This window comes from Nomascus leucogenys, chromosome 6 (genome assembly GCF_006542625.1).
Source record: "Nomascus leucogenys isolate Asia chromosome 6, Asia_NLE_v1, whole genome shotgun sequence".
Taxonomy (NCBI): domain Eukaryota; kingdom Metazoa; phylum Chordata; class Mammalia; order Primates; family Hylobatidae; genus Nomascus; species Nomascus leucogenys.
This window is the reverse complement of record NC_044386.1, coordinates 32,760,395-32,784,413: the sequence shown is the minus strand read 5'-3', so window position 1 is coordinate 32,784,413 and position 24,019 is coordinate 32,760,395. Positions and strand designations below refer to the sequence as shown.

General features: G+C 39.0%; 1 protein-coding gene across 1 annotated transcript in view; it reads right to left on the bottom strand.

The window, feature by feature from the left end:
• Window positions 1-24,019, bottom strand: part of SPEF2 (sperm flagellar 2) — a 187,990-nt gene that overhangs the window by 61,825 nt on the left and 102,146 nt on the right. The window contains exons 21-24 of the mRNA XM_030813964.1: window positions 22,002-22,150; window positions 9,823-9,950; window positions 9,607-9,745; window positions 710-847 (exon numbers count right to left, since the gene is read on the bottom strand). Coding sequence (XP_030669824.1) covers window positions 710-847; window positions 9,607-9,745; window positions 9,823-9,950; window positions 22,002-22,150 — 554 coding nt within the window. The remainder of the gene's footprint in view (window positions 1-709; window positions 848-9,606; window positions 9,746-9,822; window positions 9,951-22,001; window positions 22,151-24,019) is intronic.

Genomic DNA, 24,019 nt, shown 5'->3' with positions numbered 1-24,019 from the left:
TTCGTAGAAAGTTGACTTTTCCTTCTAGTAATGTCAATTGGCAAACACAGCTGGCCTGTGACCCATACCCTCTAACCTACTCCAGCTCTTAAAAACTCTCTAGCCCTTTGTCTTGGCAGAGCTGGGTTTGTGCTTTCTCCCCTATTGCTGGCAATAGTGTCAGAATAAAATCAGCACCTGTCTTCTAATCTTGCCCTGTGCAGTTTTTTTTTTTTTAATTTAAAAGGCTGCAAATATAAGTTAATCGGGTTGCATTGATTATGGTCTGTTTTTCTAGTCCAGTATTGGAAAACTTTTTATTTTCAGGAATCAAATGTCTGCCTGGTCTGATCTTGCCTGTGCTTCTTGTGGCCAGGCTGCTTTCCTGGGCTTTCTTTGTCCACTTAAGGGGTCTGCTTTGAGAGTCTGGTGAGATAACTCAGTTGTAAACACTACTTCTACTGTGGCTTTTTACATATCTAGGCCACCTGGAGCAAAGCTGGTGGGTAGTTGCTTGGGATGCTTCCAATTTGGGTGCATATTTGGGCTGGGCCAAAATGTATTATTTCAGCTAGCTTTCTTGGTGAGTTGGAGCTCATACCAGGCATAGTGCTATACCAAAATGAGCCCTGAACAGACCTCTTATATTCCCAAGAAAGTGTCATATGAGGGACTGACGGATGAGGCTGTGAAGGGAAGTGCCTGGGTCATTGTGACCAGCTGCTCTTACCTGCATCAGGGAAAAGAAATGGTTCATTGTCATTCCAAGAGTGTCCTGTAACCAGCTCTCATTAATGATGTCAAGCCGCTCCTGCTCTGCCTCTTCCTTCCGGGCGTCACAAATGTCCCACAGGCGGTCTCGCAGATCCTGAACAGAAAACAGGCATCGTGGCTATGCTTTAGACTGCTGCTCAAATCACCTAGATGCAATAAAACCAAAATCCTTTGCCTCTCAAAAATGTGTCTAAAGAAATTTTACACCGATTGCACTCCTGTATTGTATGTGCTCATTCAACCAATATTCATTTTGAGTCTATTCTGTCAGTCCCTTACGTTTGAAGAGGGACTCACCACATCATATGTCTATGTCTACCACGAACCCCACTATGTTTTACTTTATTCATGAATGGCTATGCTTTATGTGCTTTAATCCTTCCTAAAAAAAAAAATGTGCTTGGTTGAAAAAGTCCTTTCAGTGAATTTTTGGAGGGAAATGGCACTTGTTGGTGGAAAAAAAATACACAGCTGTATTAATTAACATAATTAATTAATACAAACTTGTTAATTGATACTACAGGTGGAACATATTGTTCACCAAAAAATGTTGTCTGAGCTTAATGGGGTGATCCAAAAGTAAGCTTTGTATTAAAGAGATAGCAGTAAAGAGATTGCCCTTGCCGGATACTGCGCAATAATAAAGATGATAAATATAACTATAATAATTTATAACATACTATTTATATATAAATACATAATAAACTGTATCAGTGCAGTTATAGTATGATGATTTTGAACATAATATAATAAATTATGTATATATTTAATAATTTACATATAAATATAATAAAAATAACTAGTTATCACATAGAGTCCTTTCTGTGTGTATCTGTGTGTCAGAACATAAGTCACTATACTTGTATTGGCTCATTTAATGCCTCACAACATCCTTAAGCTAGGTAGCATTATTACCTTCATTTTACAATTGAGGAAACTGAGTCACAGAGAAGTTACTTTCTAAGGTCACACAAAGAGTAAGTGGTGGAGCCAGAATACGAACCTGTGGTCTGGAATAATATATACTACTATATTAGGCTTCAGTTACTTTATCTGTAAAATGGCTACTTACCTTTTGAATACTACTTACCTTCTGGATATGTTATGTAGAAAAAATTGGCTGGTGCATATAAAGCACATGCACTAATTCCTCAATTAATGAAAACTATTATTATAATCTTATTCATTGCAATGAAATATTTATTGTTTCATAAAATGTCCCATTAATGGAACATACACAGTCAAATAAAAATTGACAGTTTTTGCAATAATAATAATTCACTGAGGCCAGGCACAGTGGCTCATGCTTATAATCCCAACACTTTGAGAGGCTGAGGCAGGAGGATCATTTGAGGCCAGGAGTTCAAGACCAGCCTGGTCAACATGACAAAACCCGCATCTCTACAAAAAATTAAAAAATAAAAACTTAGCCATTCATGGTGGCACATGCCTGTAGTCCCAGCTACTCAGGAGGCTGAGATGGGAGGATTGCTTGAGCCCAAGGGTTCACGGCTGCAATGAGCCATGATTGCACCACTGCACCCCAGCCTGAGTGACAGAGACCCTGTCTCAACAAAAATTAATAATATTAATTCACTAAACATTTATTATGTGTTGAGCATCATGTTAAATGCATTACATCGGGGTCCCCAACCCTTGGGCCATGAGCTGGTACCCATCCATGGCTTATTAGGAACTGGGCCACACAGCAGGAGGTGAGCGGCAGGCAAGCGAGAATTACTCCCTGATCTCCACCTCCTATCAGATCCGCAGCAACATGAGATTCTCATAGGAGCCTGAACCCTATTGTGAACTACAAATGTGAGAGATGTAGGCTGCATGCTCCTTATGAGAATCTAATGCCTCATGATCTGAGTGGAACAGTTTTGTCTCTAAACCATCCCCCTCGCCAATATCTGTGGAAAAATTGTCTTCCACAAAACTGGTCCCTGGTGCCAAAAAGGTTGGGGGCCACTGCATTACATTGATTATCTCTTAACTCCCAGAGCCCCACAGTAAGTAGGCTTCTGACAAGACCATTGAGACACAGAGAGGTTAAGTTTCTTGCCTATAATTTCAACATGGTAGAGCCAGAAATTAATTTGAACCCAAGCGGTTTAATGCCTACAGGGAATTTTATTTCTGTGACATTGTGTTTATGGAATACTTTGTTTTTGAATTCTTACCTTTGCATTTTGGCTTGTTACCTTGAGGAGCCTGCACAAGAAATGAAAATATCACGAGCCATTTTTATTGGCATATGCTAAGTATCAGAACAATACACCATTTTTTTAGAGCTGATCTTGACATCTTCATGGTGTTTCCATAAATGCTGTCAGGTATTCGATAAGTACTAACTTGTGCTTATCGAATATTTATATTTTTTAAATTAATTACTTAGTTGTCTTATTTTTCCATAAGTTATTGGGGTACAGTGTTATTTGGTTACATGAGTAAGTTCTTTAGTGGTGATATGTGAGATTTTGGTGTACTCATCACACGAGCAGTATACACTGCACCGTATTTGGAGTCTTTTATCCTTCATCCCCCTCCCACTCTTACCCCCAAGTCCCCAAGGTCCATTGTATCATTCTTATGCCTTTGAGTCCTCATAGCTTAGCTCCCACAAATCAGTGAGAACATAATGTTTGGTTTTCCATTCCTGAGTTACTTTACTTAGAATAATAGTCTCCAGTCTCATCCAGGTCACTGCAAATACCGTTAATTCATTCCTTTTTATGGCTGAGTAGTATTCCACCATTCATATATATAGCACAGTTTCTTTATCCACTCATTGATTGATGGGTATTTGGGTTGGTCCCACGATTTTGCAATTGTGAATTGTGCTGCAGTATGTGCAAGTATCTTTTTCAAACAGTATGTGCAAGTATCTTTTTCAAATAATGACCTCTTTTCCTCTGGGTAGATACCCAATAATAGGATTGCTGGATCAAATGGTAGTTCTACTTTTAGTTCTTAAAGGAATCTCCACACTGTTTTCCACAGTGTCTGTACTAGTTTACATTACCATCAGCAGTGTAGAAGTGTTCCCTGATCACCGCATCCTCACCAACATCTACTGGTTTTTGTTTTTTTTCATTATGGCCATTCTTGCAGGAGTAAGGTGGTATCACATTGTGGTTTTGATTTGTATTTCCCTGATCATTAGTGATGTTGAGCATTTTTTCATGTGTTTGTTGCCCATTTGTATATCTTCTTTTGAGAATTGTCTATTTATATCTGTAGCCCACTTTTTGATGGGATTGTTTTTTTCTTACTGATTTGAGTTCATTGTAGATTCTGGATATATGGTTGACATCCTGCCAGGAGGTGGTGCTTTCCAGAAAGCATCAGCTGTAGTAGTGTGGAGAGGAACCAGAGGTGGGCAGGGCCCTAGAACTCCCAAGATTATATGCTGTTTGTCTTCCGCTACCAGGGTGGGTAGGGAAGGACCATCAGGTGGGGCAGAGCTAAGCATGTCTGAGCTCAGACTCCCCTAGGGTGGGTTTTGCTGCAGCTGCTGCCGGGGATGGGGGTGAGATTCCCAGGTCACTGGAGTTATGTACCTAGGAGGATTATGGCTGCCTCTGCCGAGTCATGTAGGTTGTCAGGGAAGTGGGGGAAAGCTGGCAGTCACAGCCTCACGCAGCTCCCATGCAAACCGAAGGGCCGGTCTCACTCCCACCAGGCCTCTGCCAACAGCCCTGAGTCTGTTTCCAGGCAGTGGGTGAGATGGGCTTGAGATCTCGTTCAAGGATACCCACCTCCCAGCTGTGAAAGAAAAGGGCTTGGGTCTTCCCCGACCTGAGGAGTCTGCACACCGGATGTGCACCCTCCCCGCAGCTCTGGCCAGGAGGCTTCTTGCCCAGTTCAAATTGTTACAAGGTTCAGCTAGAGATTTCCTTCTCCCTGTGGAGTTTTACCCCCTGCTCCTCTGGCCACCCTTTCAATGGAACCCTGGGTGCCAGACAGGAATGGGCTGCTTGGGCACCCAGCGAGCTCCCAGTGCCTTTCTGCTACTTCCTCTACCCCTGTATTTCGCTCAGCTCTCTAAAGTGACTCAGCTCCAGGTAAGGTTAGAAACTTCTTCTGCAAACAAACTTTCAGTCTCTCCAGTGGGGGTGTGTTCAGGAGAGGAGGGTCTCCCTTTCCCACTTCCGCAGTTGGGGCACTCATAGTATTTGAGGTGTCTTCCAGGTCCCACAGGAGCAGTCGGCCTCCTTCAGAGGGTCTGTGAGTCCTCTCAGGATTGCTGGTTTGTTCTTGCAGTTGATCTGGAGCTGAAATTCACAGTGCAAGCCTCCACACACTCCTCTGTCCAGAGTTGCAATCTAGTCCTGCCTCCTGTCTGCCATGATAATCCAATTTTTTTTTTTTTAGACAGAGTCTCACTCTGTCGCCCAGGCTAGAGTGTGCCGTGGTGTGATCTTGGCTCACTGAGGCCTCCACCTCCTGGGTTCATGTGATTCTCCTCTTTATATATTTTTTAAAGAAAAGAGAGGACACAGCAGAGGAAAAAGCACAAAAGCAGGGCTCTGGAGACCTTGATTCTAGTTCTTTTTCTCCCACGGACTCAGTGTGAAACCGTTGCAAGTAACATCATGTCTGTGGCTCAGTTTTGTAATGGACAAAATGAGAACAATGCAAGAGCAGAACCTCTCTATTAACTTCATAGGATTGGAATGAAATAACTGAAGAACAAGGAATATTATCAGGGATAAAAGGGGATTAAAGCAATGAGTTTTTGTTATGAACTTGCCCAGAGACATTGCTGGTTTTCACACTTTATTTAGCAAGAATTAGGGAATTACTAAATATTCCTGAATAAATCAGAGATGTATTTAAGAGAGATTCATAACTATTAATTGAGAAGATCATGCAGACTAAATCATTATAAATGTCTATTCTTACAAAAGTTGTAAAGACTTTCCACTGGGTAAAAATCCACATTCAACTTATGTGGTACTTACTAGAGATACATAAAACAAAATGACACAAAAAGGTCAGTGTGGAAACTTATATGACCACATACAAATTAAAAATAAAGCAAGGTTTATGGTATTGATATCAGGTAGAAGTCAAATTTAAGACAAAAAGCACTTTGGATGCAAAGATTTTATACCATAATGAGGAACAGGGCAACTTGGGCACAGAATCCCAACACTACTGCTTACTGTGTTGGCTTCTTTACCATATTTGTTCATCTATAAAATGGGAGTATTACTAGTGCCTGCCTCAGAGGGTGGTTGTGGGGATGAAAAAGACAGTGCCAGAACATAGTGCATGCTCAGCGTTTAGCTATTACTGTTGCTGCCTTAAAATTGATGAAAATCAAAAACTGTAGCAAGGAAAATGGATAGAAATGTTTTAGTCACAGGAGTTTTTCACTTACTTTCACCAGTTTTTACAAGATCATCTAGCTATAAAAATGTTTTAAAATAAAAGGAATAGAGTGGTTATTTCAATCAGAATTACCTGTACCCTTTTAAAAATAAATGTGATAAAAGGATTTATACCAAATCTAATGAGTTTGGTCATAGGGAATAAAGCAAAGGCAGGTTTATTTATTTTTTTTAACTTAACTTCAGAAGTTTCTCTACTGTATACTGTTGCTGAAGATCCACTGCTAAAAATGTTATAATATCTTTGATAAGGTTGATTTGGCCAAAACTTACTGAACTTTCCAAGTAAAAATTATGTGTGTTGTTTTCTAGTATCCATGGATATTTTCTAATATCCAAATTTCTATTCAAAGTTTATTTTTCTTCCCTTGACTATTCTTTCTAGAGGTTTCTCTGCCTTTATTGCCTGGATTAAATTTTAAGTTTAATATGTTTTATTGCCAAATTTTAAATTTAATTCCAAGTTTTTAAGAATTATTTTCATTAATTCCTTTCTCCTTTCCTCAGCTTTATTTTCTAGCTTCTTTTTGAAGTTATATTTATTTCTATTCTTCCACGCCTAATAACAAGAAAGAAAAATAGAAGGGAGTGTGTCCACCATATCTAACAATGTAGCTAAATATTCACATGTAATATATATGTATATATTATATGTAAACACTCTATGTTAATATATTTTAGAGTCTTCTCACATCATTGGATTAACTTTCTGAAAAAAATAAAATGGGATTCCTATTGAAGTAACATAATATTTTAAATATTTAAAAGTAAATAAAGAACTATAAAATTATTTAAAATTGTGTTACATTTCTATATAATCTTGGGGTGAAGTATTTTTTAATTGATCACAAAAAAGCTATAAAGGAAATTTCCTTATTTATATGAACATGAAAAACCTTCTGCATATTAAAACTCATCTCAAACATCAAACTGGGAATATATATGTACTTTATGATCAACAGATGGCTTGTTTCCTTAATATATACAAAGATCTTAGAAGTCAGTAAGGAACAGAGCATGCTCCATTAGAAAAAGGGGCAAAAATCACAAACAGGTTTCAGGAGGTGGAAAATAAATGACCATTAAACTCAGGAGAAAATGGTCAACTTCAATTGTAAATTGAAGAAAAAATGTAAATTATAGGAATATGTTCATATTTTTACCCATTAAATTGGCAAAGATTAATGAAAAAGAATCTAATATTTGATATAAATCTAATAATTTAGATTTAAAATATTTGCATAATTTAAAATATACAAATCTGATATTTGCATAATCTGTTGGAGTAAAATTTACAAGTTCTTACTGTGTAAAGTTTTCAAATTTGTAAATTTTTAATATATTTTAAAAACCTTAAAAATAAGCATAATCTTAGACAATTTTCACTTAAAAAAGTTTGCCCATGGAAATAATTAAGGTGTAGTCAATAGCTGGATGAAATTTTACTGTAAAATTCTCTGTAATAAAATGTTGGTGCTCAAGAAACTGTTAATAAGATGGTGACTAAACATAGAAATCTGTAAAATAAATGATACAGTCCACTAGTCATATCCTTTAGTCATAAAAAATGATGTTGTAGATGAATGTTTATTGAAAAAGAAAACATATTCTATTTACTTAAAAAGAATGTTACAAAACAATACATATTTTGCTATCAAATTTTTGTAAAAACAACCACCATTGTCTATTAGGGATTTGTCATTTTAAATTTTGCTTCTTATCTAATTTATCTACAATAAACATATGTTGCATTTGGAATTAGGAAAAAGGAAATCCCAAATAAGATATTTTAAATTTCCAAATCCTCTCATTCTCTGCCAACAATCACCTGACTAACATGGGGGAAGAAGTATACAGGAAAGTTGGCTTTATGAATAGGTAGGAAAAAGAAAACAGAAAAAAAGTTGTAGGGTTTATATAGACATTAATTACTCTTTGAGGAGTGTCAAAGAATAGGCAAAATACTTCAATTTTACCAAGACATTTGAATACCTATTGGGTTAAACCCTTCAGCACCCACCCTATCACCCAAGCCACAGTGATGCCTTGCTTCTATTGCAAAAGCTTCCCATCTGGTTCCAACGTGTCTTCCTGCTGTTTTTACTCTACTGTAGACTCTTTCAAAACCAGATAGCAATGCTTCCCGTCTCACTCAGATCAATAGCAATATTCTCATAATAACCTCCAAGGACTTAGGTAATCTGGTTACCTAAAAATCTCTCTGACCCTATCATCAGCCAATTGTTGCCTAGCTCACTCTGCTCCAGACATACCAGCCTCCTTGCTGTTCTTCAAACACACCAAGTGTCCTCCCCCTTCAGTGCCATCGCTCTTGCTTTCATCTGTGCCTCATACACCCTTTCTCCAAATAGTCACATGGCTTACCCAATCACTTCTGTCGTCAGTCTGTTCAAATGTCACCTTCTCAGTGAGATTTTCCACAGCCACTGTTTACAAAAGGGTACATCCAACATTCTTTTCCCCTTGCCTTGCTTTCTTGCTCTCTACATGGCTCTTATGACTAAGGACACGTTCACTATATGCTTATTTGTTTATTGCTTATTCTGTGTCTCCTGGACACAAAGATATAAACACCCTGTGGTCACAGATTTATTTTGTTCACTGCTGAATCCCTAGCCTCTTTAATGGTGCTAGGACCATAATAGATGCTCAATAAGTATTTATTGAGCAAATGAATGAGGCATGGATTTGAGATTGGCAATGTTTTAATTACATAAATCAATATTTACGTCATAATCAGTTTTGACTGTTAGTAATCTATACTTAAGGTAGTGGCAAGTTATCCCTCTGATGGGATAAGGGGGGGTGTCAATTTAAAAGGAAAGATGAAGGGTAAGAGAATGAAATAAGGCTTTTTATACATCAGAGGACCCTTTCTAAAGCATCAGGGTAATATAATTCACTCATGAATTTATGAAAATCTGCCTGTCATTGTGCTTGCTGGAGCACTACCAGGAATTGGGCTTGCTGGAGATACAAAGATGTGTAATATTTAGTACCAGCCCTTAAGAGATCTATTCAATAGAGGTAATTCCAGATTTTCCATGTCATTCCCTCATTCCTCTTCTCCTTGCTATCAACCAAATGTGTAACTGTGCTCAAGACAGGAATGTGATTAACACCAGGCATAAACACAGTTACATTGACCCACAAAGGGACTAAGGGACTAGAAATCTACAAGACAGATGCCAAGAATGCTCTCGCAGTGCAGACTTTGGCCCCTCTTTCCAGAAGTGTTGCTATGGTATTCTCATTCTAAACTCAAAGTGCGGAAAAGCCACTGCTCTTGAAAGTTACCTGGTTAATAGTTCAAACCATTTTCTTTCTCATCTTCATACTTCACAAAAGTAAGGAGCAAATGAGTTGGGGTGTTGCAGGACAAGATATGAAAGCCAGCTAACCCTGTTCCAATAGGTGACTATTTCCTTACATTCACTCGTTGGTGTAGTTCAGCCTTTGTTTCCTCATCATCCCACAGGTCATCAGGAAGGGAGTTGAAATCAGCCTGCCATTGAGCTACAAAATCTTGCTTGTGATCTGGACGCTTTAGAAACTCCTGGAAACTTGTTCTGTAGACATTAATGAGACAAATTTTATATGTCATGCCTCTAGACTGTAAAATTCTGACTTTGGAAACATTACTTACCTAATCTCATATAAGTAAGCAAGCACAGTATGCTGGTCTTCCCTCAGATGCCTGAGTACTGTTTTGATGGTGTTTATATAAGAATTTTCTATTAGTTCCCAGTAAGGTACTAAAAACGAAGGCATTTCCTGTTAAATGGTAAAGTGTAGAAATTGTTACTTCAGAATGAAAGTTCTTCTGAATAATAGAGTCAAAAGAACAGTCCCAAGCAAAAAGGTCAAGATGCAACTGCAATTACATAAAGCATTCCCTGTGAGACTTCTTGCTCCTCTTCTCTCACACGCCCCCCACTCTAGCAAATTCATATTCCAAATAATCCTCCATGTCTCAGCCCAGATATTATTTATTCCAGAAATTGGGGGGGGGGGGCTGGTCGTGGTGGCTCATGCCTGTAATCCCAGCACTTTGGGAGGCCAAGGTGGGCAGATCACCTAAGGTCAGGAGTTCTAGACCAGCCTAGCCAACATCAAGAAAGCCTGTCTCTACTAAAAATACAAAAAATTAGCCAGGTGTGGTGGTATGTGCCAGTCCCAGCTACTTGGGAGGCAGAGGCAGGAGAATTGCTTGAACCTGGGAGGCAGAGCTTGCAGTGAGCCAAGATCGTGCTGTTGCACTCCAGCCTGGGCAACAACAGCGAAATTCCATCTAAAAAAATAATTATTTATTCCAGAAATCCTTCCCAGATCCAACAAGTCTGCAAGGTCACCCACTGAGGTTCTGAGGTTCTCCCTTAGTATCCTGTACTTTTCCCATCATAACACTGACGACATTAATTGTAACATCATCATTTACTTGTCTATACTCATCTCTAGAATGGCAGTCCCATAAAGCCAGAAACTGTCTTGTTTACCATTATAAGAAGACTCTTCAAAAAGTTTATGAAAATGCATATTATGAAAAAACTATGCATGAATTTTGAAATTCAAAATTCAAAATTTCAAAATTAATGCATAGTTTTTATAACATGTTTGAACACATCTGAAGACGATGTAGTTTCAGACACTGAGAAAGACAAGGTATCAGTTTGAAAAGAGCCCCTATCAGCAACATGAATTCTGCAAAAATTGAAACAAGAACAAATATCAAATTGCTGGTAAAGGTTGGGAGGAAGAATGGTGAAATCATTGATGCTTTACAAAAAGTTTATAGGCACAATGTTCCAAAGAAATTAGCAGTTTACTAACTGATCTTAAGAAGAGACGAGATAATGTTGAAGATGAAGCCTGCAGCAGTAGACCAATCCATATCCATTTTCAAAGAAAAAATTAACTTTTTGTGCCCTCACTGAAGAGGGCCAATGATTAACAGCAGAACAATAGCCAACCCCACAGACATCTCAATTGGTTCAGCTTGCACAGCTCTGACTAAAAATTAAAGTTGAGCAAACTTTCCACTAGATGGATGTCAAAACCATTGTGCCCAGATTAGCGGCAAACAAGAGCAAAGCTTTCAATAGAAATTTTTAACAAGTTTGTCAAAACTTGTTAAAAATTTCTATTGAAAGCTTTGCTCTTGTCTGCCACTAACAATGATCTTTGACAAACCTGACAAAAACAAGAAATGGGGAAAGGATTCCCTATTTAATAAATGGTGCTGGGAAAACTGGCTAGCCATATGTAGAAAGCTGAAACTGGATCCCTTCCTTACACCTTATACAAAAATTAGTTCAAGATGGATTAAAGACTTGAATGTTAGACCTAAAACCATAAAAACCCTAGAAGGAAACCTAGGCAATACCATTCAGGACACAGGCATGGTCAAGGACTTCATGTCTAAAACATCAAAAGCAATGGCAACAAAAGTCAAAATTGACAATTGGGATCTAATTAAACTAAAGAGCTTCTGCACAGCAAAAGAAACTACCATCAGAGTGAACAGGCAGCCTACAGAATGGGAGAAAACTTTTGCAATCTACTCATCTGACAAAGGGCTAATATCCAGAATCTACAATGAACTCAAACAAATTTACAAGAAGGAAACAACCCCATCAAAAAGTGGGTGAAGGATATGAACAGACACTTCTTAAAAGAAGACATTTATGCAGCCAAAAGACTCATGAAAAAATGCTCCTCATCACTGGCCATCAGAGAAATGCAAATCAAAACCACAATGAGATACCATCTCACACCAGTTAGAATGGCCATCATTAAAAAGTCAGGAAACAACAGGTGCTGGAGAGGATGTGGAGAAATGGGAACACTTTTACACTGTTGGTGGGACTGTAAACTAGTTCAACCATTGTGGAAGTCAGTGTGGCAATTCCTTAGGGATCTAGATCTGGAAATACCATTTGACCCAGCCATCCCTTTACTGGGTATATATCCAAAGGACTATAAATCATGCTGCTATAAAGACACATGCACACATATGTTTATTGCAGCACTATTCACAATAGCAAAGACTTGGAACCAACCCAAATGTCCAACAATAATAGACTGTATTAAGAAAATGTGGCACATATACACCATGGAATACTATGCAGACATAAAAAATGATGCGTTCATGTCCTTTGCAGGGACATGGATGAAGCTGGCAACCATCATTCTCAGCCAACTATGGCAAGGACAAAAAACCAAACACAGCATGTTCTCACTCATAGGTGGGAATTGAACAATGAGAACACTTGGACACAGGAAGGGGAACATCACATCCCGGGGCCTGTTGTGGAGTGGGGGGAGGAAGGAGGGATAGCATTAGGAGATATACCTAATGTAAATGATGAGTTAATGGGTGCAGCACACCAACATGTCACATGTATACATATGTAACAAACCTGCACGTTGTGCACATGTACCCTAAAACTTAAAGTATAATAAAAAAAAATAAGACAAGGTGAAAGAGAGAACAGTGGTGAGTAATGACATTTAATATATGTAAGTTTAATAAATGAGGATATGACAAAAAAAGAAATTGTTAACAAGTGAGATCAAGATTCTAAAGCATTTCTTCAAAGAATTTGTAATAGGAGATGACATGTGGCTTTATCAGTATGATCCTGTAGACAAAGCACAATCAAAGCAATGGCTACCAGGAGGTGGAAGTGGTCCAACCAAAGTAAAAGCAGACTGGGTCAAGAGCAAAGGTCATGGCAACAGTTTTGTTTGTTTTTTTTTTTTTGGATGCTCCAGGCATTTTGTTTGTGAAATTTCTGAGGGGCCAAAGAAAAATAACATCTGCTTATTATGAGAGTATTTTGAGAAAGTTTGCTAAAGCTTTAGCAGAAAAACAACTGAGAAGCTTCACCGAAGAGTTCTTCTCCACCAAAACAATTCTCCTGCTCATTCCCCTCATCAAAGAAGACCAATTTTGTAAAACTCTTGATGGGAAATCATTAGGCATCCATGATATGGTTTGGCTCTGTGTCTCCACCCAAATCTCATCTCAAATTGTAATCCCCATAATCTCCATGTGTCAAGGGAAGGACCTGGTAGGAGGTGATTGGAGCATAAGGTGGGGTTTCCCCATGCTGTTCTCATGATAGTTAGTTGTCATGCGACATGATGGTTTTATAAGTGTTTGATAGTTCCTCCTTCACACACACACACACACACACTCTGTCACTTGCCTCCATGTAGTTAATATGTTCCTGCTTTCCCCCTGCCATGATTGTAAGTTTCCCAAGGCCTCCCCAGCCATGTGTAACTGTGTGAGTTAATTAAACCTCTTTCTTTTATAAATGACCCAATCTTGGGTATTTATAGCACTGTGAAACAAACTAATACAATCCACCTTATATTTCTGATTTGGCTCCATCTATCTTTTTTTGTTTCCTAATCTTGAAATATCTGTAAAGGGTACCCATTTTTATTTAATAAATAATGTAAAAAAGACTGCATTGACATGGTTCAACTCTTGGGACCCTCATTTCCTTAAGGATGGACCACATTGTTGGTATTATCTCCTACAAAGGTGTCTTAAACTTGAAGCTTACATTGAGAAATAAGGCTTATTTTTTAATTTTATCTTTTAATTCAATTTTTCCACAAGCTTTTTGAAGTCCTCTCATGCCATCTTTTCTTTAATTACCATAGTGTTTGGGACATAGTAGGCCCTCAGGGAATAGTTATTGAATGAATAAATTGAATCATCACAGGTGACACATTTTGTCTCAGTTAGGAAACTGTCTAGCATGAAGAACACCTAGTGTTCATATCAGTGTGATGATGAGTTATTTCTCTGATTACATTTAGAAGGTTCTTTCATTGCTGTGTGCATCATGAAAATCAGAAAGCTTCTTTTATATTTTCGTTAATAATGCAAATAAACAATCGAAACCAAGAAATAATCTAAATGAATAAAGCTGAGGATCCATATTATATTTAGTATATTCTTGCTGTCCTCATTATTCCCTTATTGGCTGTGCATTTATTCACTCAGGGAATTACACATGGAGGCCTTAGAGGTCATCTGGGCTAATTTCCTCTCCAATCAAGAAATGCCAAATGCTACAGATATATGATCTAATCTCCCTGTGGACCTTATGTATGTATCAAGCACAGAATTTCAAGGCAGCCTCCTTCAGTGTTTTCAGTAACAACTCATGTTACTGGAAAACTTTTTCTTCTGTTGAGCAGAAATTTGTCTTTCTGTAATTTCCACTTAGTCCTAGCTATTCTCTTTGGAGAAGGACAGACTACATTCACACTATGTTTCTTATGGCAGCCTGTCAGATATTTGAAGACTGGTATCATTAGTGAGGAGACAGCAAGACTGGGATTCAGGATACATGAGATCTGACCCAAGTCATTCTGTCATTACTTATGTGTCTTACTTTGTCCAAACCAATGAGTAAATAAACCAAAAATTATTCACTAAGTGGTCACCCTATGTAGGTAGGTACTTTCCTAGGTACTAGAAATTTTGTGGTGAATAAGGCAGAGTTGCTGGCTTTAGGAGCTTATATTCATATAGAAGATAGGAAACAGTGAAGAGGTAATAAGTAATTAAGAAAACCAGTAAGCAGGTAAGTACTAAAGACCTAGGCAACTTAATTAGCCAATAAAAAAGCAATTCATGGCCGGGCGTGGTGTCTCATGCCTATAATCCCAGCACTTTGGGAGGCCGAGGCGGATGGATCTTGAGGTCAGGAAATTGAGGCCATCCTGGCCAACATGGTGAAACCCCATCTCTATTAAAAATACAAAAATTAGCCGAGCGTGGTGGTATGCACCTGTAGTCTCAGCTACTCGAGAGGCTGAGGCAGGAGAATTGCCTGAACCCGGGAGGCAGAGGTTGCAGTGAGCTGAGATTGCACCAGTGTACTCCAGCCTGATGACAGAGTGAGACTCCGTCTCAAAAAAAAAAAAAAAAAGGCAATTCACATACTAAGTGCTGTGAAGTGACAGAGGTTCTGCTTTGTTTAGCGTGGTCAGGAAAGGCCTCTGCATTAAGCAGCATTGCAGTTGGCATTGAGAAGAAGGAAGATTTAGGGCAAGCTTGTCTAATCCATGGCCTGTGGGTCACAGACAGCCCAGGACAGCTTTGAATGTGGCCCAACATAAATTTGTAAACATCCTTAAAACGTTATGTTTTTGTGATTTTCTTTTTTTTCAGCTTATTAGCTACTACTGGTGTTAGTGTATTTTATGAGTGGCCCAAGAGAATTATTCTTCCCTTGTGGCCCGGGGAAGCCAAAAGATTGGACACCACTGATTTAGAGGAAGAGCACTCTTAGCAGAAGGAACAGCAGATGCAAAGGCACTGTGGTGGGAATGTTCTTGGCATATGCAAAGGAGAGAATGCAGGCTAGTGTTTGCAGGGCTTGGTGAAACAAAGAAGGACTGGAGAAAGATGACATCTGAGAAGTGGGTAAGACCCAGTTTCTGAACTGTTCCCAGATTCTATCCCTTCCTCCCTCTTTCCCTATGTCATTGCCTTCCTTCAAGCCTTTATTAGTTCTTGTCTAGAGCAGTACAGGGGCCTCCAAACAGGTCTCTGTGATTCCTTTCAATATCCTTGAATTACCTTCTATTCTTAAAACGATGAATACTTATTGAGAACCTACTTTGTGCCAGATTCTGTTCAAAGGGCTTGATGTGGACTAACTCATTAAATTCCTACAACAACTTAAAAGATTTGTTTCTATTACTCTTAGAATTTAAAGATGAGGCAATTGAAGCAACAGAGGTTAAACAGCTTGTACAAGGTCATGCAGCTGCTGAGTGACATAGCTGGGATTTGAACATCGACCAGACACAATCCACTTTTTTTTTTTTTAACAATTCACTGTACTGTCTCTCTGAGTTATTGTAGTGAAAATTACTCCAACATGTTACTTTCTTGCTGGAAAACATTCCGTGGTTCCCACTACCATGCAGATGAAGTTCAAACACTTTAACACAGATTTTAAGATCCTTCTAAATCTGGCGCCTGCCTTCCTGTGAACTGCCTCCTAAAGCTGTGTCCTTAAACCTTCTGCTCCTGATGCACTGAGCCAATCTCTCAGACTGGGATTCTCTCTTCCTATAATATTCCCTACCCAATGAATTCATACTTTAAAAGGTAATTTGCAGTGGGGGCCTTTTTTGACATTCTAAATAAAATGTATTATTCCGTCTCTAAGTTGTTATGACAGTTTATAGCCTTGTTATAGAGGAAACTACAAAACTGTGTTGTAATCCCAACACTTTGGGATTACACAAGGCGGGCGGATCACGAGGTGAGGAGATTGAGACCATCCTGGCTAACACGGTGAAACCCCGTCTCTACTAAAAATACAAAAAACTAGCCGGGCGTGGTGGCTGGCGCCTGTAGTCCCAGCTACTCAGGAGGCTGAGGCAGGAGAATGGCGTGAACCTGGGAGGCGGTGCTTGCAGTGAGCCGAGATCATGCCACTGCACTCTAGCCTGGGCGACAGAGTGAGACTCCGTCTCAAAAAAAAAAAAAAAAAAAAAACCTGTATTGTAATTGGTTGCTTACAGAAGTCCCATTTATCGGGAGGATATGTTCCAAGACCCACAGGGGATGCCTGAAACTGAAGATAGTACCAAACCCTGTATGTACAATGCTTTTTCCTATGCATACATTCCTATGATATAATTTAATTCATAATCAGGCACAGTAAAATATTAACTAATAATAAAATAGAACAATTATAACAATATACTGTAAAAAAAGTTATGTGATTGTGGGCTCTTTCTTTCTCTTACTCAAAATACCTCATTGTACTGTACTGTGGGTAACTGAAATCATAAAGTGAAACTGCAAATAAGGGGCAATTATTGTTTATACCTCTGGCTCCAAGTAGATTGTGTCTTTGGACATGGCAATTGCAACTTGCTTGCTTTCGTGTTACCAGAACTGAGTACAGCATTTGCACATAATGAGTGCTCAATAAATGTTAACATGGATATAAACAGGCTCATTTGAACCCAGTTTTATCATCATATTAAATTTTTTGGAGACTGTATGGCTCCAACTAGTTCTAAAAGCCTAAGATCTTATGTCTAACCATACCTCAAGGGTTCATGTATCTAAATTAAACATTTACAGTTCTTTTAATGACCCTCTAACATTATTTCAACACCCTTTCCTGACCTATTTCTCTCTCTGGTTTCTAGTTTGTCATAATCTCTCTTAAAGAAAGTGATATCCATAGTGGTGCTAAAGACCATTTTTAAAAAGCACACCACTAAACCTACCTCCTGGTCAACTTCAATCCATTAATCAACACTGTGTGCATGAAGAGTTGCCTCCTAAGAATAGGTTGAACTGAATTAATATCCTGCTCACAGCCCTCATTTCTCTACAATGACTCCGTGAATAAATTGTCAAATACTATTTTGAACTCAAGAGATACTACGTCTATGGTACTCCCTGATCCACATATCCAGCCTTGCTCTCAAGGCTAGAGCAGGAATGGGTCAGCTCAACAAGACTTATTCTTGCTGTGCGGGCTCCAAATGATCACCTTTATATTTTATAAGTGCTCAAAAGTAATGTGTTTAATAATTTGCTCTTAAATTACAACAATAATTAATGTATAAATTATTGGTCTGTATGTTACTAAGTCCCACTGCCTTTTCTTAAGTATTTAGGCATTTGCCTGCATGTAGTTTTCTGGAATCCCCTGTACCCTCTGTGATTTCTGTGAGTCATGGATAATGTAATATCTGTAGGTTCTTCCAGCCCCTGAGATGTAATTTTTCTGGGTCTGGGAACTTGAACTTACGGATGTAATGAGGTGCTCAGAGCTGTACTTTCCAATTAAACAGTTTTCCCTTTGTTAGAGAACACAAAATCATAGTAGGAATTCAGTAGCCAAGGCAATATTCTCTAAAGTTTCAGAGACCCTCACTTTACACAGGCATCATCCAAGTCCCTGAGAGGATCCTAGTACTTTGCTCATACAAGCAACAGATTCATCTTCAAGTACCACTGGTCAGGTCTTCTGTCTTTTTCCAATTTGACTTCCTCTCTGTCACATTTCCTTCATAATGAGTTATGAAGCTAAAAGAAAATGTTCTAACTATCAATACTAAAAAATCCAATGAAGCTTGCTAGAGGGAAGCCTCAATTATCTTTCTGTTCTCTCTATAGGAAAATGAGCTTACAAAATCATTGTCATACGTAAAGACCTGCAAAGATAAAGAATAACAGAGGGGTACAGGGCACCTAAAAAGTGTTTGTGTGCTTGTCTGTTTCTTCCAGTTATAAAAATATTTCTTAACTGAATACAAATCAGTTCTAAATAAATATTCACTTCATGACTGATTTTGTATTTGCAATTTTGTGCTTTTTTTCTTAAAGAGGGTCCACCAAGTCTTTAGGATTCACAAAACCTTATTACTACTGTTGATTAATTTGACTTCATTTCTTTTCTCATTTAAGAGGATTTCAGGTTACCCAAGCTGGGTTTCCATTTTCAGTCTTCTATTATCTTCTTAGACAATGTAACTACAAATCTTTTCATTTTTGGCATTTTGGCAGAGACATCTACGCATACCCTTGACCGTATTCTTTCAACGTTTGAGTGCCTGTGATGGGCTAGACACTCACTAAATTCCTATCCTTTCATAATTTTCTCTAATTTTTTGAGTATCCCCTGCCCACTGCCCCTCTCCCCTGTAAAATGCCCTGGGATCACATTAGTTTCTTTGGTACATAATTGGGATTTTAAGGGCAAATTTTCTTCTGATTTGAGCCCATCCATTTCTCTTAGAGCCTTATTCCTGTTTAGAGGCCGATTATGATTTCACTATAGGTTTGAAATATGCTTTCCTGATAACTAGGGCACATGTTTCTTATGTTCTGCCAGATCCTTCCTTTATTATTACATCTCCTTTATTAGTACTTTCTCCTAAATTATTCATCATTTCCATTTACCTAACTGTCCATGTTTGTTGGTCAGTACTAAATTCGAAGCAGAAGTCCTCCATAACCCCCTCTATATTTTGAATGTTGAAATTGTCAGCAAGGCCAGTAGAGAATTGATCAAAAGCTATGCTTTAATCTGAGTTATACTTTTGGCCGTAGAGTCCTATGTCTGTCAGCCTCCTGAAGAAGGACAGGTTTCCAAACCCAGCACACATGGCCCTGTGGCCCCTGGGCCCAGTTTCAGGGAGGAGTGCTGCTACAGGTTGGTTGAATGTAAGTGAGGGTGAGGGCACTACATGGGCCACATGGCCCGAGGCATGGCTGCCTCTTTCGTGGAGTCCTGGTCTGGGGAGGCTGTTCTTGTGACTCCACAGGCTGGAAGCAAAGATCTTTCACTCTAACTGCCTTCTGCGTTCTCTCTGCACCTTCACTTGTGGCTGGCAAAGGGAAGCGATCCCAGGGTCTCCTCGCATTTGGCTGCTACCTGAATGCTATATGGAAGCAGCCTCTCTTTTCAATCTCTCTCCCTCCATTTGCCTGTTGAAGTAAGGTTGACCTGGGGCCCTTAGAAGGTCTGGAAACAGGGTTACCAGATAAAGTACAGGATTCTCAGTTAAATTTGTTGTTTAACTGAAATCCAAGTTGAACTGGGCATCTGTCTTCCTCTTCCTTGGCAGGTGTATTAGTCCGTTTTCATGCAGCTGATAAAGGCATACTTGAGACTGGGAAGAAAAAGGTTTAATTGGACTTACAGTTCCACATGGCTGGGGAGGCCTCAGAATCATGGTGTGAGGCGAAAGACACTTCTTACATGGCAGTGTCAAGAGAAAATGAGGGAGAAGAAAAAGCGGAAGCTCCTGTTAAGCCCATCAGATCTCGTGAGACTTGTTCACTATCACGAGAACAGCATGGTAAAGACTGGCCCCTATGATTCAATTATCTCCCCTGAGCCTCTCCCACAACACGTGGGAATTCTGGGAGATACAATTCAATTTGAGATTTGGGTAGGGACACAGCAAAACCATATCAGCAGGTAAACTCAGCAGTTCACATGTGGGGAGTCCAGAGTGGAAACGAACTAGACTGGGCATGTTTTGCTGTAGCAAAAGGTGTTTGCTACCTGGCCTTACATAGGAAATGAGAGGTCTGTGCTGCACATCTTCCATGGCCCTCCACACGAGTTTCCTTCACTTTGCTTAGTGCCTGGGGAGGCTAATGTATGTAAGTACTTCAGGAAACTCCTTGGTCCTCCATCTTCTTCACCAGAGTATTTTTCTGCTCCTGTTTGTGGGGTCGCACTGCATCCCTCTGGGGAAGGCCACAGCTCCTGTCAGATGGCCCTCTAAGTGCAGAAGTTCTCTTGAGGCCCAAGGATCTACTCCCTTTCTGCACCTCCTCAGCCTGGGGGCCGTAGTGACCCCCAGCTGTCCCTTGCTGGAGGAGAGGGAATAATCTAATCCTTGTAGGTTGCCATACTTATTGCCTACACATGTGTAAATAGTCTTTAATTCTACTCTCCTCAAATTATCATGTTTTCTATAGAATCCTGAATGCTGGAAGATCTACGTGGAGCTGGTGCCATATTTCAATGTTAATTTTGCTTTAAAAAAATTCCTGATTTTATTTCTCTCTTGTCCTCTATGGATTTATTTCTTACAAGGGCTTCAAGTTTTGGAGTTAAGGAATGAATTTAAGTGTTTTTGCCCCACATTCCCCATCACTTACCATATTGTATCATTTTAATTTTATCTCATTCCTAACACCCACTTCTGTATCTTGCGTCTATGCTAAGTTTTTGAACCTACATATATATTAATATTAATATATATATTAAAGTAGCTTCTGTTTGGCTGTGAGGTCAATTACATACCTCCATAATTATATCACTTAATGTTCTCAATTTTAAATATTTTCTGCTCTAATTTCACTCTCAATGCTAATTAATCAATTAGAAACCTATCAAGAATCTGTTACATACTCTGTACTGCGTTTGTGTTGAATACATTGAATTATTCCATGTTCCTACCCTCGCCAAAGAGTTTATAATTTAATTGGGAGAGAAGACATATCCCTAGGAAAGCTCAATAATAACAGCAACACCACAATTGTTGCATTTCATAATCGGGTCTCAAATGCCTGGCACAGATGGTCGCTACTGAGTTCATCAGAGTAAGAGATCATTGGGGACTGGAATGAGGGAGAAGGAGACCTTGTCTTTTAAAAAGCTCTTTGCTGTTTAAAAAGTTTTAAAGGAAGGACCATTCTGTGGACTTTCTGAGAATTCATCTGTCAAAGCAACCAAAAATAGTAGATGGCAACTGGGCCTTGCGAGTTGAGCTAGGCGGAGCTTCCAGCGCTCCCCTGGGACATCTCCTTGCCTTACACCAGCATACCCATTAACGTTCCCAGGTCAGATAGCTGTCTGTTCTTTTATGGGTTTAGTTAGCTCCAAAAATATTCTTCTACTTCTAAAAAGTCAAAGGTTAAACTTCATTTAAAAGCATTATGATGGGGATATTAAAACATGAACAGAAGGCTAGAAATTTGCTGGATATGTGTTCTGGGGAAGTCATTCTTCCAGGAATCTGCATCTCTGTGTGTTCTTGACAAGAAAATTGTTCCTTACAGAACCCATTTGTTCCCCTCATTTTAGCACTAAATAGCAGTTCAAAGCATGACTCAGAAACTCAAGTAGGAGAAAGGATGACATATGGGTCATTGAGTAGTCTATAAAAAAATCTCAGATGGATAGATATATATTACCTGCTGTAAAAGGCCTTCAGGATGTTGCAAATGACAGTGTGAATCTTACTATATGCAGGAGAAAGAATGAATTCTACCAGCTTGATTCTAAATGGCCATACCTCAGGAACTGGTTCATTCACATAGACCCATTCTTCTGATCCTGGCTTAGGTGGCTGCGGCACTATTGCAACAGGTGATGTATCTGTAGAGTCAGCAGGTGATTTCTTTACTGGTACTTTTCCTCCTGATGATTTTCCTTTAGGAGAACCTTAAACATGCATATGAAATTATTCCAATACAAGTAAATGAATGGGACAGAATTCTAGTGGATGAATACATCTATAATTGCCATGGATTTCAGGTCTTCATAATGGTGATTCATTATCTTCATAATCTTCATAAGGGTGATTCATTAACTAATTTTTAAGCTTTTTTGAGGAGTCTTACAAAAAATCCTTATTCTCCACAGCCCCCAAATTAACCAATAATATTAATAATAGTAAGTGTTTTAAAGCAACCAACCTATCCAAATTACTAATATATTTGATCCTTTATTTTCATCACTGTCCTTGCTTTGACAATGAACATGTGACTTTTATAAAGTTTAGACTCTAGAATAAAGTGTATTTCACTTACTATTTCAGAAACTGGCAAATTAAACTCTCCACCCTGAATGAGAAAGAAGGTAGCTAGAACATGAGTGGTGCTCTTGGTATCCCTTGGAGACCAGGTAAGAGGGCAGAGAGAAAGGAGGATATTATAAGAGTCAGCTGGAGTAGGTGAGGGATGCAGGGGAGAAGAGGGGCTGTTGTAGCCCCTGAACATTCTCTGCACATGATACAGGGTTTCTGTAGGGAAATTATATTTATTGCTACAGTTAGGGAATAAAGATGAAGGTAGCTGCTTTGCCATAAGCCTGGCAGAACCAAGGCATGAGAGAAAGAGAAAGGAAAAGAAAGGGAAGGAAAGGAAGGGAAGGGAAGGAAAGGAAGGGGAAGGAAGGAAAGGGGGGCGGGTGCTTGGGAAGAAAACGAGAAAGAGGAGGTCTAATTTTCAATTCAGAATCCGAAAAGGACATTCACTTCACTTTCCCTGATAACATCAAGAGGGGAATCTAGATCTGTTAAGTGGTACCCTATGGTATGAACAACCTTGGTCCTTAACTCAGAGAGCACTAACATTCCCTGAAAAGATCAAGTTATTACAGTTTGGAAATTCACCCCGTTTAAAATTCCACTTACCTTTAGATTATTTATTGAAATTTTTAGATGCAGTTTACAGATACCTGTAGAATTAGGAGCACTTTCTTCCTCCAAAATATATCTTTAATGAGTATTATTTAATGATAATGCTGCTCAGAAAAGCAAATACATCTTCCACTTTTATGTTAGTTAAAAATAAGTGGATTATAAGTAGAGGCGAAATTGTTAATTATATCTTGTGGGCAGTTTAGGTAATCTCTACTTATATATTTAAAAACAGTATCTATTATCTATAGATCTGAAGTTATATCTAAATTATATAAAATTTAGAAAAATTTAAGAAAGTGTTTAGGCAGAAACTGACAATTTTCACAATTTGATATATTTTTCTATATAATGATTTTGCTTTGACCTGAATCTCTGATGAAGTACAAATGATAACTCTATGACCAATTTAAAATAGAGGGAGCTCTGACTGCCATTTCCCCAAAACAGCGCCCCCTGCCAGCAGGAAGCGTTAAGATCGGTCTTCGTCCTTATCCTTAATCTAACAACAGTTAGCTAGATGTACTTCTTTAGAGAGGGGAATGAGACAGCCAGGTGGCAGGCGGTCCCTGGAGAAACTCCAACCAGCCTGCCCACTAAGGTGGAGCCTTGGGAAGTTCACATCATTTGCGGTGGGGAGGAGCCTGGCCCCTCCTTTTCCTGTGTGGAAACTGGGATTCAAACTGCCAGGCAGGAAGGGTTCTAGCGGAGGGGCTCTGGCCTTGCGAGAGTCCCTGTTTCCCTCTTTTTATCCCTTTTCACCCAATAAAACCCTGTTTTACTCACCCTTTAAGCCGTCTGTGAGCCTAAATTTTCATGGCCATGGGATGGACAAGAACCCCGCCTTTAGCTGAACTAAGGAAAAGTCCTGCGACATTAATGCCTATAAC